The sequence below is a fragment of the Nelumbo lutea genome, chromosome 1, assembly GCF_056320005.1.
Source record: "Nelumbo lutea isolate HS-2025 chromosome 1, American lotus-T2T, whole genome shotgun sequence".
NCBI lineage: Eukaryota > Viridiplantae > Streptophyta > Magnoliopsida > Proteales > Nelumbonaceae > Nelumbo > Nelumbo lutea.
The window spans coordinates 92,275,156-92,294,084 of record NC_142684.1 but is presented as its reverse complement, the minus strand read 5'-3'; the positions used below and the strand labels follow the sequence as shown (position 1 = coordinate 92,294,084).

Genomic DNA, 18,929 nt, shown 5'->3' with positions numbered 1-18,929 from the left:
CATGAATCAAGAAATTCAATTTTTTACAGCACAAAAAAATGTGGCTCATAAGTTATCACGATTAGACCAATATTACGAGTAAAACTTTAAAGTTTAAACGATTCAAGCTGATGTCTATTTATCAGTTCAACAAACATGGTGTTTTAAGTCTCAAAAAACAACAGAGGGCAGAAACCCTTTAATTGTGGAAGGACAACATTTTATTTTAAAATTTATGAAGTAAATCAGTGTTTTCAGAGCCAGACCAGACTAGATCGTCAGACCGGAAAAACCGGGAACCTGTCATTTGATTGGTTCTGATTCAACCAAAAATTGTCTTTTGGCCAAAAACTGTTGATTTGGTCAGCGAACCATACTGACCCAGGTGGTTGAACCATCAACCCGAACAATGATTTTTGGCCATTTTTTTGTTTTTTTTTTGTCAGAGTGGGCCATCCATTCAGATTGGATGGTCAGACCATTCGACCCGGGAACCAGACCCAAAATGGCTTCCTGTCTTATCCAATTTTAAAAACCTTGGTATGTGGAATTCAAATTCGAACATGACCTTCGCTTCAAACCCACCATTTTACTCATGTACATCTCACTATCCATTGTTTTTCTCTTCTTACTCTAAATTTTAAGATGTTTTCTCTCTTATGTTTTTACTAAGCCAAACATAGCCTTAGGTAAGAAAATGAAAGAGGTCAAAGAAAAATTTTGCTTCTTTTTCTCTCTTTAATTTCTCTAGGAAAGTTACTTTATTTTGAGATTTTCTTCCTTTTTCTTCATTTTCTTTGCAACCAAATGGCAAATTGGCTCATCATGGTGGAGATGCCCATCTTATCTTATTATGGTTGGCTCTAAATAGAGTGTAAAATGAAACAAGGTCCATGAAGCTCAAAAGCTGACCCCAAATATTGAGTGAGATTAATGAGAGAAGTGGCTGAAACAAATAACATTGTTTTGTCTTTTAGGATAAAATCAGATAATTATTTTTTGGTAAATAAATATTGAGATAGTGCCGTAGGGCTGCAACTTGGGTCAGGTTAGCCCAAACCTAGTTCAAAAAATTAGGGTTGGGTTGGCTTGAAGTTCAGGTTAGAATTAAGGTTGAAAAGTAGGAACCCGATATAACTGTGAATTGGGTTAGAGTTGAAGCCTTAACTAATTCGATCAAACCCAAACCCAAGCAAGGTTTAGCTGGGTTTGAACTTTCAAACCCACTCCGTTAAGGGCTTAAACTTTCAAAGTGTGGCATTTTAAGACCTTGAACTTTCAGAAATATACACTAAAGTCTAACTCCGTTAAACTAACATCAGGATGAGGGTAAAATTGTAAAAAACCCATTTTTAGATTCTCCTTTTGTACAATTCATTTTCTTCTACCTTTTGACTTTAGATAAAAACCATCACGATAAAGTAAGTTCACCCCAGTTCTCTATCTTATTATCATCATCTTTCTTCTTCTTCTTCTTCTTCTTCTTCTTCCCTCCACCACTACAACAAACTCGGATAAACCTTCCACTGTACTTGTTAAATCCACCAATGACTCCCATGCCTAACCTAAACATGCACCCTTTACATACATCAGGACAAGCCAAGGCAGCCTTGAGAGTAATCCCCAAAAATCACTATTCACTTTCTTCTTTGTTTGAACGCCAAACCAATAGTGGCAACAAATTTCACTTATCTCTAGAGGTCATGTTCGTGCATTCCACATTGGCACTATAATTGGAAGAAAGGTTAGCAAATTGCATGTCCTAATGCCTTTCACCCAAGCAAGGTTTAGCTGAATGCAATGGTTGTTCAGCTGGCTATGGAACCAATGATAAGGTTCCACACCAGTATTTAAATGCATGGGGCCTGCACCGTTTATAATGGGGCCCATGAATTTATTACTGACGTGGAACCTCATCATTGGTTCCACAGCCCGCTGAACAGCCATCGCGTTCAGCTAATCCAAATTCCTTTCACCCAACCTAGCACCATTGGAATGTTGTTCTTTGGATTCTCACCATCGAAAAAGTAATCAAAACCACTCTCTTTCCACTATGAAATTGGAAATCTTTTTAGTGTCACATACTAGAGAAGTGGTAAAATTGAAACTTGAGCAACAATCGAAGTCACCTAGATTGTTGGTTGACATGCCATTGATCTTGATGACATTATCTTGGTATAAAGCAAATTGAACCACAACCACCAATGATCTCACCAAAAGCATTACAATGTAGCCCTAGTTATTGTGGCCCATGGCTACGAATATGTTGTGGTCTTGCTATTAGAAAAAATATTTTCTAAACATCACCATTCTTTCTCTTGGCACCCCTTAAAGCACTAGCAATAGGGGTGATTTCCTCAACAATAATACCACTAACACCCATATTTATGTTATCATATTTCATTAGACATCATCGAAGTTGTAAGGAAAGGGATTGCAAGAGGATCCAAATATTTTAACAAACTTTAGATATTAAAGCCCTAAAATGAAAATTAATTATAACTTACACAATTTTCCAGTTCAGTATCCTAACTCGGTTTTAATTAACGAACCTTCTAAGCCTCGAAAGTTGCAAACTTGAGACACTTGAACAAACCTTCTCCTTGTTAAAACACGAATAAAGTTGAGAATTAGGATTAGGAAGAAATATAATATGAGAGATTATCAGAGTGTAGATGAAAGTATGTGAGGGAATATGTGAGAGTAAATTAGTATATGAAAGTATCAGACAGTATGAGAGTTGTTATAATGAGAATGGGGAAGGTAAAGGTATTTATAGTAATGGAAAATAATTTAACTAACTAAAATACTCTTAAAAACTAGTTGTTTAGTTATTGAAAGTGGAATTTCGATCTTTTATAAAGTTAATTATTACTTTACTAAAATGCCACCCAAACTAGCTATTATATAGATGTTCGAGGCATTCAAGTCAATTTTTGAGCCCCTCCCCCTAAAGCGAAAATATACAAATACCCCCCCCCCCAAACTAGTTGTTTGTAATTGTTGGGGGTATTTATAGAAAAGAAACTCAAAAAAAGTGAAAAATAGTCAATAACTATGTAATTCAATAGGTCAAACCAGATTCATGTCATGTTAAGTTAGGTCGCAAATCATGCTAACATGACACACATTATCGTGTTGTATCGTGCCAAACCCGTAGGCTTCAAACCCAAGCCCGGCATGGCCTAGTGGTATGGGTCAAGCTTTAGCATGACCTAGTTGCTATAGTTCCTATTGTGTCAAATTGTGCCAACCCACAAGCAGCATGTGGGACCCATTTGTGTCAAGTACACTTCCTACTTAATCACTAAAAAACATAGATGAAAAGTCTAAATACTCATTTGACAAGTCTTCTCCAAAAGATCTGTTGTAAGATCTAACAGTTAAAAGACATTGTGAACTTTTGCAAATAGATCTTAGAAGACCAAGACTGTTAGGTTGAAATATTTTTCATAGATATCCGGAATGACCATAAAAGCTACAACATTGTTTGGTAATGTGATGAAAATATGTGTTATGTATATATGAATGTCTTATGTGCGAGTCAGCAAACCATTCATTTAATACATGTGGGGCACACATACATATTTAAATGTGCATTTTATAGTTGTGGATCCCACATGCAATCGCCATAAATGAGTTCAACATACAAATCCACCTATGCATATCATTCACTATAGAGTACAAATATTTTTTGAGGTGGGCCCTACATACATTTCAACATTTAAATAATATATATTGTGGACCCTATATGGTGGATATGTATGCAGGGTCCAAGTGTGAACATGTAATGTGGGCCCCATATATATTGTTTAAAGTGGCCCTACACAATACATAATGTGGGCCTCACATACCATTAATAAGTCTTACTTGTACATTCAAATAGTTTTTTGTCAAAAGATAACTCATTTTCTCCCAAGCATGTGCGTCATGTCATACGTTCTAAGAAGACAAGGAGTTAAAAAATTTGTAAAAACTTCATTTGAAGCTTCTTAAAAACGTCATGCCACCCATTTTCTCCATTTCTTATGTTAAAGTTTTATTTTTATTGTTTTTATATTTCCTGTACTTTGTCTTCATTTCTTATTATACCCTCTTAAAACTTGTAAAAGCGTCATATCCTACATTGTTTAAGAAAAGATGTAGAATTCAGCTTATAAGTTAATTTGGCATCTTATTATTGTTGGTTTATGTATTTGGAGGGAAATTTTAAAATACATAAAATTTGAATTCTCTCTTGTGTTAAAGTTTTGTCTTTATTGTTTTGTTTTTTTTTTATATTTTGTCTTCATTTCTTGTTATACCCTCTTAAAGATTATGAAAATACATTGTCCTATATTGTTCAAGAAAAATCTTGTGTTAAAGTTGTCTTTATTGTTTTGTCTTTTTTGAACTTTGTCTTTATTTCTTATTATACCCTCTTGAAGCTTATAAAAGCATATTATCCTACATTGTTTAGGAAAAGATATACAATTCATCTTATAAATTAATTCGGCATCCCTATTTTTGTTGGATTTATGTATTTTGGAGAAAATTTTCAAAATGCATGAATTTTGAACTCCCTCTCTTGAATTAAAGTTTTATTTTTATTATTTTATATTTTTTTATATTTTGTCTTCATTTCTTATTCCACCCTCTTAAAACTTGTTAAAGCACATTATTTAACATTGCTTGGAAAAAAGTGATAGAGTTTGACTTATAAATTAGGGGTGTTTTGTAACGTGGATGTAAGTTGGTCACACCTTATGGTAAAAACCAATCCACACTATACCTACACAAATAAGTTCATTCTACAAGTATAGTTGAGACTAATCCACACCATACCTATTGATTCCATACATCTCACATACAAATTATGAGATAATTTACATAATCGATCATTAATAAAGAAAACATAATTTAAGCCAAAAATAATTTGAAATAATAATATAAAATAAACACTAATACATAATTACTAATAAATATATTTTTCATTTATGCCAATTATTAAAGGATAAATGTATATAATATGAATTTATATAATAGTACAAAACCATTTTGATTAACAAAAAATTGTAATAAAAATAATTAAAAATGGTTCAATGTTTAGAAAAATTATTATAATATTATCTTCAACAATGAATAAATTAAAAATAAATTCCAATATAAATAAAAATATGTTAAAAAATTAAATAAAATGAGGGTAGTAGGACCAATGCAACACAGGAATCCATCCCACAAACTATCAACACAATAGTATAGTTCATCCCTGTCCACACTATTTTATGGATGGAAAGCATCCACACAAAACCAAATGCTCTATTTTATCGTGGATAAGACCAAAACAATCATGTCTACGATATATTCATAATACCGAATACCTTCCTATGAGTATTCTGTAACATAGATGAAAAATTAGTTGTGCATTGGTCCACACCACACCATTGTAGAAGGGATCAATCCACACTATACCACAATCCACAGCTATTCTAAGGGTTGTTTTATAGTGTAGATGAGAAATTGGTGGATGTGGACCATTATTGTGGTGAGGATCAATTTACACCACACTATAATCTACAGTTGTTCTAAACTATGAACAAACTATGTAGACTAGTCCAAACAACATTAACAATGGCGTTTTGTAGGTGTGGTATGGATCTACACCACACTTTGATTCCGTATATCTTATACACAGTTTATGAAATAATCTACAAAGTCAATCATAAACATCTAATTTTTACAATTTATAAGATAAATAAATTAGAATTAAGGCATTGAAAACTGAATATTACTGATAAATATTAATTTTAACAAAAATGGTAAGAAAATAGTTTTAAAATAAAAATTATTATTTTATTGATAAAGTATTTAAAAAATAATATTTAAGAAAACAAAACAATAAATTATTACATGACAAAGATGAATCGTCTTCTTCCCCTTGTAACGGAACACAACAATAGAGAAGAGTTTCAACGATAATATCATAAGGTCCTAACTAGTATTGTAGTATTCTGTTACAAGGAATATGTGTGAAAGAGTTATTAAGCTATGGACATGACTAGTTCACAATATATTATGCATCAATCCTGTCAATAACATACAAAATGTTGTGGTCATCCTATGGCGTGGACCGAAATGTCCGAAACAAACCATTTACGAGATGACCACAGTTTCGAACACTATCTTAAATTGTGGATAAACTGTGTGGGTTGAATCAATCTATACCCACAATTGTGTTCTATAGATGTAGTGCGGATCAATTCATGCCACTTTTTGATTCCACACATTTTACATACAATTTGTGAAATAGCTATACAATCGATTGTAAACAAGTAATTATAGACAATAACCCAAATTAATTTGAAAATACTATCAATAAAATCATATTAAGCAATAAAAAAATATTTTAACAAAAAAAATAAGTGAGAAAACAATAAAAATATTTTTTATTAAATAATTCAATAAACAATTATTAAATTATTTAAAACTTCAATAAAAATAGTAAAACTTATGCCTTCAAAAGTGTAATGGTAAAAACAACAAAATACTAAGGCATGTGATGTATGATATATATTACATGCCTCTTTTTGTCCATCAATGGATGGGCACCACCTATGAAAAATAAGTATGGAAGAAAAATTGATCTATGACAATCATTGTCTACGAGTTATTGAGAATCGTCCTTAACGAACTGAACACCAATTATTATTGTGGATGGAACCAATATAAACACAGTATTGAACATTACCTTAATTTGCCATTCTTATTGTTGTTGGATATATGTATTTTGAAGGGAAGATTCAAAATACATGAAATCTGAACTCTCTATTTTATGTTAAAGTTTTATCTTTATTGCTTTATTTTTACTATATTTTGTTTTTATTTCTTATTCTAACCTCTTGAAGATTATGGAAACACATTATCCTACATTGCTTGAAAAAAATATGTAGAGTTCAGCTTATAAGTTAACTTGATATCCCTGTGGGTGCTACCCATATGAGAAAAATCCATAATACATTTTACTCACATGCTTGTAGGCAGTTGGTGTGCTTTTCACACATGTGCATGCATCAAGCCAAGTTGAAACATAGGTGTGGGTGTGTATACACACACCATATCCTTTTTAAGTGCTTATATTTTAACCATTTGTATAAAATCTAATTAATCATTTTTTGTTCTATTTAAATGTCTTTTGGTCTATACATTATGTCATCTTCTTCTTTGTGTCTCTTCAAGCAGGTGGCTAACTTGCACACTGTTTAAGATAGACATATCTCATTATAAGGACATTTTTGTGTTTTTTCAGGTGGTTGAAAATTCTCTATAAATAGAGTGTTTGTCAATCTAATGGCATAAACTACTATAATAGTATTTAATTATCAATTCATAAAGAATGAGTTTCTCCCATTAGTGATTTACAGAGGATTGGTAAGCAAGTGCACATCTATCAAAAACTTGTGGGTTGTTTCATCTTAGAAACTGATTTGTAAAATCCAAGTTGCACCATAGGAAACAAATGTTGTTTTAAGAAAAGTTACCAAGTGGCATGACTAAGCCCATTTCATATTCTATGCAATGTCTAGCTTGTTGTTTTGTAGTTCACAATAAACTTTAAAAATGACTTCACACCACTATCATATTTGCAACAATTATTCATAAAGTAAATTTCCTCCATTATTGGTTATGCACAATCCAATACAATGTAGATGCAAATCTGACGTGGCCCATGGGTGGATTAGCAAAAGATTCCTTTACATGACAGAAAAAATGAGGGTCATCTAATGAGCTTCTCCAGTTTACCTCCCTAGTGGATTTTTTTATTATAAACTAGAGAAGGACCCCATAGTACGAGGAAGTTATTTTTTGTGTGTGTATATATCTATATATATAACTATTCTGAAAGTATAAAAATGTCTCAACGAATAAAGAAAAATGGCAAGGACGAAGTCTGTAGAGATTGAGAATTACAAAAAACAAAAAAAAAATGGAAGATAGAAGAAAAAGACAAACACTAAAGAAGACTCTTATTTATAAATACCTCCTCCACGAGACCGTCCAAAGGGATTCATGACACAGAAATAGTCATTGGAACGCAATGGCATAACATGTCAATGAAAGGAGAACCCTTTGTCTCCTCCAAAAGCTTCATCGATGTTGAGGTGTTGCAAACCCAAATCTCTATCCTTCAACGGTTTGTTTTTTGATTTCAAACTTCAAAATAACTGAATTGATGAACTCAAGTAATAATTAACAACAAAAATCGAAAAAACAAAGGAAAGCCTAGATAACCCATCGCCATCACCATAAAAACCTAAACTTTTTAAAGCCCACAAGCAAGCAACATTGTTGATTCTCGTCTCACTTTCTCGACCTTCTTGAAATGAACCCTCGAACTACATTCCTCCTCCCAACCTCACTTTTTTTTTATCTTTCTTCTTTTTTTCCCTCCCCCTACAGAGTTGTGGAATAAAGACAAAAATTCACTGATTTATGGAGGAAATAGGGAAATAAATGAGGGAAACCTGGGTCTCACTGCCGCAATACCTCATTTTCTTTGTCTTTTTGCCAACCTCTATATTACATAAATTTGTAGTAGTGCACCACACAGTTCTTCCACCTTTCCCGAACTATTAATTTGATCTAATCTGGACGTTGGTAATGGTAGATAGAAGGGACCCAGCCAAGGATCTCTCTCTCTATGGGGTCCCATCTCTTGGCTATGTTTTGTAGCTATGTTCTATAACTTTATTAATTGCATACGTTCTTCCTAACGTAGATGGAATGTTCTGAATCGGGTTGCTAAATAATGCAGGTCGAATTATCCATGAATTGACCCATGCATAATTTCTTCCTAACCTAGACATGTGGCCACAAAATTTGTATTCTCAGTCAATGTGACTCCGAATACTCGTATTCTCAGTTGAGTCATTTCTGAGAAGACAATGTTTCACTCAACTAAATCAATGGCAGGCTATACATAATTCATAGGGAGAATGACGGTTCAGCCCAGGGTCAGAATTTATAGGTTTAAAGTACATTTTGGGTAGGTACCAGTTCGGAATTGATGGTGAGTTTTTGACCTTTTGAATGTTTATAACTCTTAATGGAAATCAGAAATCTGCATTGAGCCTATCCATACTATTTCGTAGTTCATATAACCATCCTGACTACCGGTAGCCACCCATAAGTGATCGTAGTTGGTCGGAGATCTCATCTAACATTAAATGCCAAAGAGTTGTCACCTGTAGCAAATAGTAAGATGATCGTTTTCTTCTTAGGCGAACCTGTCTTCTCAAGCGTCATTTTGTAATAACAGTAAACAGGGCTGGCCTATTCTACCTTTATATGACCCTCCCGGCTACCGAAGACCTCCCACAAGTGATCGCCAGTGGACAGCCATTAATAAAGATTCGGTAGTCGGCGAATGGAAAGACTGTAAAACAGAGCATGTTTTTACACTAATGGCCGGCTACCAATAGTTATTTGGCGAGTTTGTCTATTTTAATGAATCATCCCAACCACCAGCAACCATCCAAAACCAAAAGTAATCGCCGGTGGCCGGTTGTCATTTACATTAAAGACTAAAAAAACAGAGCATGTAAAAAGACTGCAAAAACAGGGTATGTATTAAGAACTGATAAACTAACCGGATTGAGGTAGATAATCTACTAAAGCCGATTCCCAGTTTTGTTCCAGAAAGTCAATGAAGTTTGATACACTCTTGTTTCTCAGATGCAAAATTGTTAAGTTGAAAGTTTATACAAATTGAGTAAATTTCGAAGGTTACAAAATTGTTAAATTGAAAGTTTCTACAAAATGAGTAAATTATTGAGACTTTGAGTTTCTCGATAATTTTAATCATCAGTTGCTCGAACAAACTTTTTTTAAATTCGAGTGATATGGGGTTTTAATTTGCAGAAATTTAGGTACATGCCCTACCTACTAACTAAATAATCTCTCTTCTTCATAGTCAATTTTACTGAAAAGTTGAGCCTGCCAAACTTTGTCATAGTCAACTTGGCAAACTCGACCACTTGTAACAAAACGAGTTTGAATGTTGGATGGCTCTACTACGACTCGAGTTGACTCAGACATGTTTCTTCTTGACTCATTGAGTTTTAAAACATGATTGAATGTCCCCCATTTGAAAAACTTGTTCTAACACCATTTGTTAATTTCATGCTTGGTGTTAATTACCCATGGTCAGAGCGGAGCCAAGTATATTGGTGGGGGATCCTTAATTGAAAACGTAGTAAAGTGTGTCCTTGACCACCCCCCCCACCCCACCTCCAAGAACTTGAACTGAAATTTTAAGGATGACACTCTAGCATTTTAGCTCTCAAAATTAAAAAAAAAAAAAAAAAAAAAACTTTTTTTTTTCATTAAAAAAAATCCATATTAGACCCAAACCTTCCCACCTCATTTCTCTTGAAACTCTACCTCTTCTATTTCTTATTTCATTTTCTTGTTTAACTTGGCCTCCCAAAAGAAAATTCTTTGCTCCGCCACCGCCCATGGTTGTTAGATCATTCCATTTCTATTAGATTTGTAATAGATGAGATTGGCTAGTGAATTCAAGTACCATAACTCACTAGTCAGTTCAGCATTAGACCATTAGGAATTAGGCTATGTTTTTATTTTGATAGAAAAACAGAAAGGAAACATTCTCTCAACTTTCTGTACGTAACACAAAGTCCACTCATCACACACTTCAAGACTCTCCAATTAAAACAACAGAAAAAAATTAAAAAAAAAAAAATCAAACACATCTATCCATCCTTTCCATTCCCCACATAAAATATTTTCCCCATTGTATCAGCACATGATCACCTTCTATACTTTAATCCTTTCCTTATATAAGAAAAAGAAGCCACTAAGCCTACAGTTTTGAATCTCTTTTGAAAACCTAAATTCCACCCACAAAGTGGTACACATTGAAATCGTTCATTCTATAAAATCTAGAAGTCATGTTGAAACCTCTTCATTTTATTGATGGCATTCAAAGATATAGATAAAAATAGTAAAAAATAATTTAAGCGCCAATAATGTAAAAATAGATATAACCCGCACCAAACTGAATGAAATGACGAAACAGGATCGATTCATGCAGCAGACTCCATGTTACTGGGATAAGGGTTGGATGATGATGATTAAAAGTAAAATTAATTAATTTACACTTATTTTTCATAACTCATAAATAAGAAGAAGACTTCGTCAAATTGATGCCCCTCAATTTGCATACCCGTACTCAGTAAATCCAGAATTCTGGTTGGCTGGTACACCACTGTAGTCCAGCTCACAAGTTAGAAGCAATTTAGGTCTTTGTTTGGACCTGAAAGTCAAAAAGTTGTAGACTGGATAAGCTCATAAGCGTCCAAATTGGGCCAAACCCAAAAATAATGCCTAACCTCACTTGAGACTACCGTTCCCCCATATTTTGCCATCTTCGTCAAACTGTTCTTACTTTTGAGTCTGCAGGTATTAAAGTCCTTGTTTGGCCCTCTCGTAGGTCAAAAAGATGTGATGGAATGAGTTAGTTAAAGATGCATTCAGATTTTATATGGTAACTAATTTCATGTCACAAACGATGGGACATCCGGATTCTTCGTAGGAAACCCTGCCAAACAGTCCCTATAAATACTGGGTGTTTGCACGGGCTTTCTCGCAACACAGTCGCACTACATTCGTAAATGAACTAATATTGATTCATTGGTTCGTTGGGCGCTAGACTGCTTGAGTGAATATGGTGAACTCAAGATTGGGTGTTGTTGTATTCTTGGTATTGCTTAGTGTTGGGCTTTCCTCTGCTGCCAGGTTTCTGGCCTCCGGGAATGGAGAAGGAGGAGGTGGAGGTGGTGGTGGGTCAGGTGGTGGCTCTGGATATGGTTCGGGGTATGGGTCGGGATATGGTTCTGGAAGTGGCGCTGGGTATGGTGGAGCACTAGGAAGAGGATATGGAAGCGGTGGGGGTGGGGGTGGGGGTGGAGGTGGTGGAGGCGGAGGTGGCGGTGGATCAGGAGCTGGTAGTGGTTCTGGGTATGGTTATGGGGGCGGGAGTGGTTCTGGGGAAGCTTTAGGTGGCTGGTATGGAAGTGGTGGGGGTGGAGGTGGAGGTGGCGGAGGGTATGGAGGTGGAAGTGGGTATGGTGCCGGAGGAGCCATAGGTGGATCTGCTTATGGAGTTGGTGGAGGTGGTGGAGGTGGAGGAGGAGGAGGTGGATCAGGCAATGGGAGCGGTTCAGGCTATGGTTTTGGTAGTGGTGGTGGTTCTGGGTATGGAGGTGCCAATGGTGGAGGTTATGCCAGCGGTGGTGGTTATGGTGGCGGTGGTGGGGGTGGGGGTGGGGGTGGGGGTGGTGGCGGTGGTGGTTATGGTGGCGGCTCTGGCTATGGATCGGGATATGGGTCAGGCTATGGTTCTGGATATGGTGTGGGAGGTGGTCAAAACCCGTAGAGAGAACAATCAACTAACAAGCAACAGCCTATTTAAGCTTCTCTCATTATCAACTCGTAGCCTGTTATCTGTGTGTCTGCAATTCACTGGTGTCTAACTGTCTCTCTGCTTCTGTTTATCATGGAATAAGACCACCATTTTTCACAGTTTAGCTTATGTACATGGTACATGGTGGACTTCAAAAGGGAAAGTCTGAAACCTAAATAAAGCAAATCAAAACTCTGAAGTAACCAGAGTTTACATGTTCCATACTTCATATAAGACACGTGGCACTCATAAGGTTGTAGTGGTGAAATATAAAAACCTCCCCTGAGTTTTTTTGACAATCTTATAAATCTCCCCTATGTTTTGATTTTAACAGAATCCTCTCCTATAGTTTTGAAAAAAGCTATAAATACTTCCATTCCATTAAAGTTCCGTTAACTTAGAAGAAGAATTTACTAAAATACCCTTAAATACTATCAAAATCATCCTCCTCTTTATGAGATGTATACTTCTACATCAAGTTCAACAAGACAGAGCAAGCTTCTCTTTGAAACAAAAACATCTACAAATTCACTTGCAACATTCTCCTAGGTTTCAGCAAGATTTCAACAGGCAATTAATAATCTTAATTTAGATTCCATGTTTGATTTCTCTAGTTTGTCAAGATTTTTGCTCTTGGGGATCAATCTGTGTGGAAGGCAATGTATTTGACTTTATTCATGTTAAATTTAATAAAACAATCCAAGTAAGATTGAGAGAAATAGGTTGGCGCTTAATACTTAATAGAACTTTGAAATTTGTTTTTATGTTCTATGATTTGGGATCATGTTAGGAATTTCTTTGAACACCTGGAGTATTGCCATGCACATCATATGAATGCATTATAAAGATGAGTTCAATACGGTTGAAGCCTTTTGGGTAAATTAAATAGTTTTGAAAAAATGGCTGTGAAATTACTTAAATAGTAAAAGGAATCGCTTAGAACCATTTAACAGGCATCTCCATGAAGTCTCTAGACTGTGGTTCCTATTTGCCTATCACTTGAAAAAAAAAATGAAAACAAAAATAGGAAAGAAATAGAATGAAGAAGAAATAGAGAAGAAGAGTAAAAGAGACGGAAAATTAAGAAAATGTAAAAAAATAAATAAAATAGAGCAAAAGGATAAAAAAAAATGAGTTACAATTGGTTAGCTCAATTGAGACAGAGAAGTGGAAAAAACAAGGGTAGGAGATTGGTTTGCTTCGGTTACCACTGCAAGGGTAAATGTGGTATTTTAAGAAAATTAATGTATTACGTTAGGGTTTTCAGCCAAAAAAACTAATAAGAGGGAGGTATATGCACCATTTTTCAAAACTATAAGGGAGGATTCTGTTCATATCAAAACACAAGGGAGATTTATAAGATTGTCAGAAAACTCAGGGGAGGTTTTTGTATTTTACCATTTTATATTTCTTTTCATTTCACAACCATTTGTTAATGTGGGGTCCAAATCACTTCAGGCACGCCCCTAATGCAACCCAAGATCGCCATTTCTCTGAAATTTTGTGGAATACAGATTTGGACTGCTGAGTGGTGACCATTACACGAGACCAGGTCTGCTCTTCACACATGAGGCCTCACACCGACCTCACACATTGGGAACTTTTCTCGTTGTTAATATTTAGGGGTAATAGCATATAAGGGAAATTTTTGGGGTTTAATATCAATAAAAGTAATATATTAAAAAAATCAAAAATATGTTAGCTTTTTAAAAACAATTTCAATAAAGGGCAAAAATACTATTCATCTTCCTCTTCTTTGCCATTTGTTCACTAGAACCGTCGTGCCCATCGCACAATGCGATGTGAATATCTTTATGGGAAATGTTCCCAATGCACAATGTGATGTGCCTGTGAAGCGCCCCAATTCCCATTACACATGCCACTTTCCTGGTCTATTTAGTGCGAACCAGATAAAACACTTGGCAAGATGCAAGTTCTGTACAGTATGCACAGAATTTTTGGTCTCTAACTCTGTATGGTTTCAATTTTCAATTGTGGGATTTTCATACCATCTGCAATACAGGACTATCGATAGAAAACTTCTATGATATTCCCCCAACTTGAAAAGAAGATACAATTCTTGAATCTATGCGTCTCCTGCCTGAATTTTTGTTATTGAATGATTGAATATATTGCATCTGCTCAAGTTACCCAATGCAAAATCTAACTTCTCTTTTTTGTGTACCACTTCAAACTAAGAAACAAATGGGAACGACTCTCTTCCCAATTTCTACGATCTTGACAAATAATTGAATCACCATGCTGTTCAAACTTCACTCTCAACTCTCAAGGTTGCTTAAACAACAAAAACTAGTGCAGATTCAAGTACAAAATTCTTGGCTGATGAAGGCATTGAGAAATTATACGGATTTCCAATGAGAAGGTCAGCCATAGTTTATGGGTTTCTATTGGTTTCATTTGCAGTTTTAGGTTTTTCAAGAGAAGGGTTAGCACTTAGCAGTAGTGGAACAGGGCCTTCTTGTAGGGAGGAACCCCAGATTATCTAAGCCGAATGAACAATGTTGGTTTTTTCTTTTCATGTATAACATTTGTGTTTATAAACTTTGCAATTTGTATTTGTGTTTATGCATATGTTTGTAAATTTGGTAGGTAAGGTTCCAACTTCTGAAACTGTGTGTCGGCTTAAGGTTAGGGTTCAAGTTTTACTGTTTTAGCACATCATATTATATTAAGGTTGACATAAACTTGAGCTAACCTAGCCCAGGTCACACCGCTACTATTTTGTAGTCAATAACGAGGTTATACTTGGTTATATTATTACTTGCAAACTGTATATTCTCCCTTACTCTCTAGTCTATATAATCAATTGTTACAGACTCTAGACCCCCTGAAGCTAAAGCCTTGCTAGTCAAATGAACACATATCCTCAAAATAGAACACTTACCCAATGATGCCTAATGATAGAAAGCTTAAAGAATTGAATCTATAATATTTTTATTCAATCACCAACTATATCTCTTTCGCTCATCAGATTTGTAGACCCTGAAAGTATATGATAGATAAAAGCTTGCTAACCACAATCATCTTTGACAAAATTTGCCAAGAGATGATAAAAGAAATCCATCCTACTAAACACATTTTAACCACCAAGGGTGTTTGCTAACAAGGAATGGATACAATTGGGCTATACAATTAAAACAATACTTCTTTGTCATAGTGGAGAAAAAAGCACAACTACATACCTTACACTGTTAATTATGTTAATAAACAACTACACTAATATGGAAAAAACAAGGAATGGATAAAAACAAGTCAAAGTTCCCTGACCCCTAATAAAAGTTCTTTTCAGCCTAAAGTTCCCACCAAGGCTCAAAATATTGATACGCCTGATATGCTGGTAGGGGCGTATTGGGCAAATTGATACACATTTTTATTGCTTTTTTTTTTTTTTCGCAACCAATTCAGGGGGTGGTTTAGGTCTCCTATACCCCTTTCATCGGTCAGACCTCCAACACACCCACTGTAGGGGCGTATGGAGGGGTCCCAGAATGATACATATCGGCTGATACGAGCGAATACATGTTGATAGTTTGAACATTGGTTTCCACTTGGCTAATGTTCCAATTGAGCAAACAAGTTGTATCATCATCAACATTCACTTGATGCATAAGTATTTACCAAAGTTGAGTATTTGTAGATTCATCCAATGTATTCATAGATTTTAACAATAGTCTTGATTAAGCTATGGTTGAGTTTGAAATGAGTACAAATGCAAACATGTAGAGTGCAAAACCTTATATTTTGTATTATTTTGTATGTATTTACGCTATGCATATTTGCATTTGTACTACTTCTAAACTGAGCCTACATACCCGTCATTTGGACATGCCTTTTGGAATGGCAATTGGCAAATGCACTCTGGGTATGGATTTTCATAAAAAGATTCTTTAGTCCTGAACTGACCTCGGCCTTTAATCCCTAGCAGGGCACCTTGCCTTTTCCTTGGAGTTCCTTACTTGTTTGATTTCAAGCTCATGAGTAGTTACTTTAAGTCCATCTGATTTCCTCTTATTCTGAAGGCCCAGAGAAGGGCTTACACAAACAAAAGAACTTACCTATTTTTGTGCATTTGTATTACAAGATTTGATAACGTTGATCCTTCTTTTAGCTCCCCTCTTTTAATCTTATCAAACACTTTCACAAGTCTTCCCTTGAGGACAAAGTTAAAACACAACAATTGGAAAATATTAAACCTAGGGAGTGTTGCATTTTGATTTCAGCAAATAAATGGAACACCTTTAGGTGTCTCCAAACATAGAAACAACTAATGCACAAAAATAACTTTCATCAAACTGAAACTACAAGAATGAAGCGGTTTTAGCAGCGATACAACCATCCATAGCTTATGCAAGACTTATATTATAGTGATTTATTTTTACTTTTTTAGTAGGCAATCAATGGATCAGGTTTGGTACATGAAGGCCTTAACCAAACCCAACTTGACCATGCCTTAACTATATCCCACCCATCCTGTGCAGACCAAGCACAAATTAAACATGTATTTATAAGTCAATCGTTTCACTGTACCACATATGCTTGTCTGAACTTTATCATATTTTCATTATTGAAACAAACTACACATGAACTTTCCTATATTGTGCTTTGACATATGCATATTGATGGGGCAAAAATAAAAGTTAGAAAAAAAACATTAATAAAAAACAATAATATAGGGTACAAAGATAAAATCACTTGAAATCAATATAAAAACATCTAAAAGTTTTATAGATGATAGTAGGAATAGAATGCACCGTAGCCCAAACCTAACTCAAACCTGTTACAGGTTGACAGTTTGCAACCCAAAACCCAATAGTAGCCCAATTAGCAGTATACCAAAACCCATCCAATAGGAGAAGACCATTAGCATTCAAGTTTTGAGGGTTGCCTCCAAGAAATAAGTTATTAAGAAAATATTATCGGTCCAGATGCTTATTGATTGTTTGGATGTACCTATAAAAGGTGATTGTCTTCCGGTGGCCTAAGAATCTCCGGTGCCCCTTGACTTCTCTTGCCATATTACCTGAATATGATGGAATGAACACATCACTCTCTATAGAGATGATATAATCCAATGCTATTGTTTGAGATTTGCCGAATGCTTTCAATTCTTTTGCAATTGCCACCATCTCCTGTCATCAATCAATAAGGTTTTTACAATTGAAACAGGATGATGGGTGGTAGTATGTAATTATTTGGCAATGAAGATAATGCAAACTAAATTATCATTGTTAGACCTTGAAAATTAAATTTGGAAAACAGGATCTGAATTCTTGAAGGTGAGAACTGCCACCATATATTTCACTAGTTGCAATGTAAATTAAAGTTGATGGTGGGTAACCAAGGGCCTATGAAATATTCCAGCCTCCTTGGGAGTTAATGGGCAAAAAAATTCAATCCTCTACTTTGTAGAGTTTATCTTCTTCATCCTCCAGTAATTTGTGTTATTCCTGTTAAGAATCAAATGAGAATTACAATTTAATGCATCGTCAAGCCTAGAAAACTACATTTGAGAAGGGCGAGAAGGTTTTGGATAATCAGGTAAAAATGAAACTCCAAAGAGAATATACTAGATCTTTTTTCCCTCTTTCCTTTCTAAAGGTTTTTAAGTTTCAATTAATCAAGTCAATGCACTCTACGTACAAGGTCTCTCTATTAGGAACCATCCTATTGTTGTGTAAACCCAATCAAATTATGACTAACTAAAAAAGTGAGGCAATATAAATATCTATACAATTTTTTTTTTCATCAGTAAGCATGAATTTTATTTAACTTTAAGATTAGGAAAAGTTTATACAACTTAGTGATGGGAGTGATGATCCCATTTGAACCCTCTTTTTTGTCCCTCGTTACAGTGCATCTCAAAATAGTTGTTGTCTCAATGCCCCTTGTTTTGCTAGATAATCAGCTAACACGTTTGCACTCCTTCGAGCCCATTTGAATTCATCCTCAACCTCCTTTGCAATATTTTCCACTTCTCTAATCACATGTTCAAACGTCCATGGGGTATGGCTATTGTTTGTAGCCTAGGAAATGACTACTTTGGAGTCCCTTTCCACTTTAATATGTTTGTATCCCATCTGTTTAGCTAGCTTCAAACCTTGTAGTAGTGCCAAGAGTTCACAGCCTTCAACGAATTCCCTATTTCAATTAGTCCTAAGAACATGGCCAATATCCTCCTTTCAGAATTTCTGAATACTCTTCCTATGCCTGATAGTCTTGGGTTTCCAAAGGAACTCCCATCAAAGTTCAGTTTCACTTTATTTCCTTATGGTGGTTTCCACTCCATTCTTATCTTGTCTCTCACTCTTGATGATTGTGCTACTTCAGACTAGTTTCTTAGAATGTTTGTGACTGAAAAGACTTAAAAGCTTTATAAGGATTTCACCCAATGAACTACTTTCACCTTGATGTTATCAATCACTTCCTCTACTATTATGATATTTTCCAAGAAGATCATGTTATTCTTTTC

The 18,929-nt window shown here is 35.1% G+C and overlaps 1 protein-coding gene and 1 pseudogene across 1 annotated transcript; one reads left to right on the top strand and one right to left on the bottom strand.

Annotated features, from left to right (window-relative positions):
* The first annotated feature begins 11,648 nt into the window (after positions 1-11,648).
* Positions 11,649-12,805, top strand: LOC148876132 (uncharacterized). Its single transcript, XM_088982505.1, has 2 exons — positions 11,649-12,053; positions 12,159-12,805. The coding sequence occupies exons 1-2, from the start codon at positions 11,702-11,704 to the stop codon at positions 12,410-12,412; spliced, it is 606 nt and encodes a 201-aa protein (XP_088838631.1). The 5' UTR covers positions 11,649-11,701; the 3' UTR covers positions 12,413-12,805.
* A 2,597-nt stretch (positions 12,806-15,402) lies between these two features.
* LOC148876131 (O-fucosyltransferase 38-like) lies at positions 15,403-18,123 on the bottom strand (annotated as a pseudogene).
* Between the last annotated feature and the right edge of the window lie 806 nt (positions 18,124-18,929).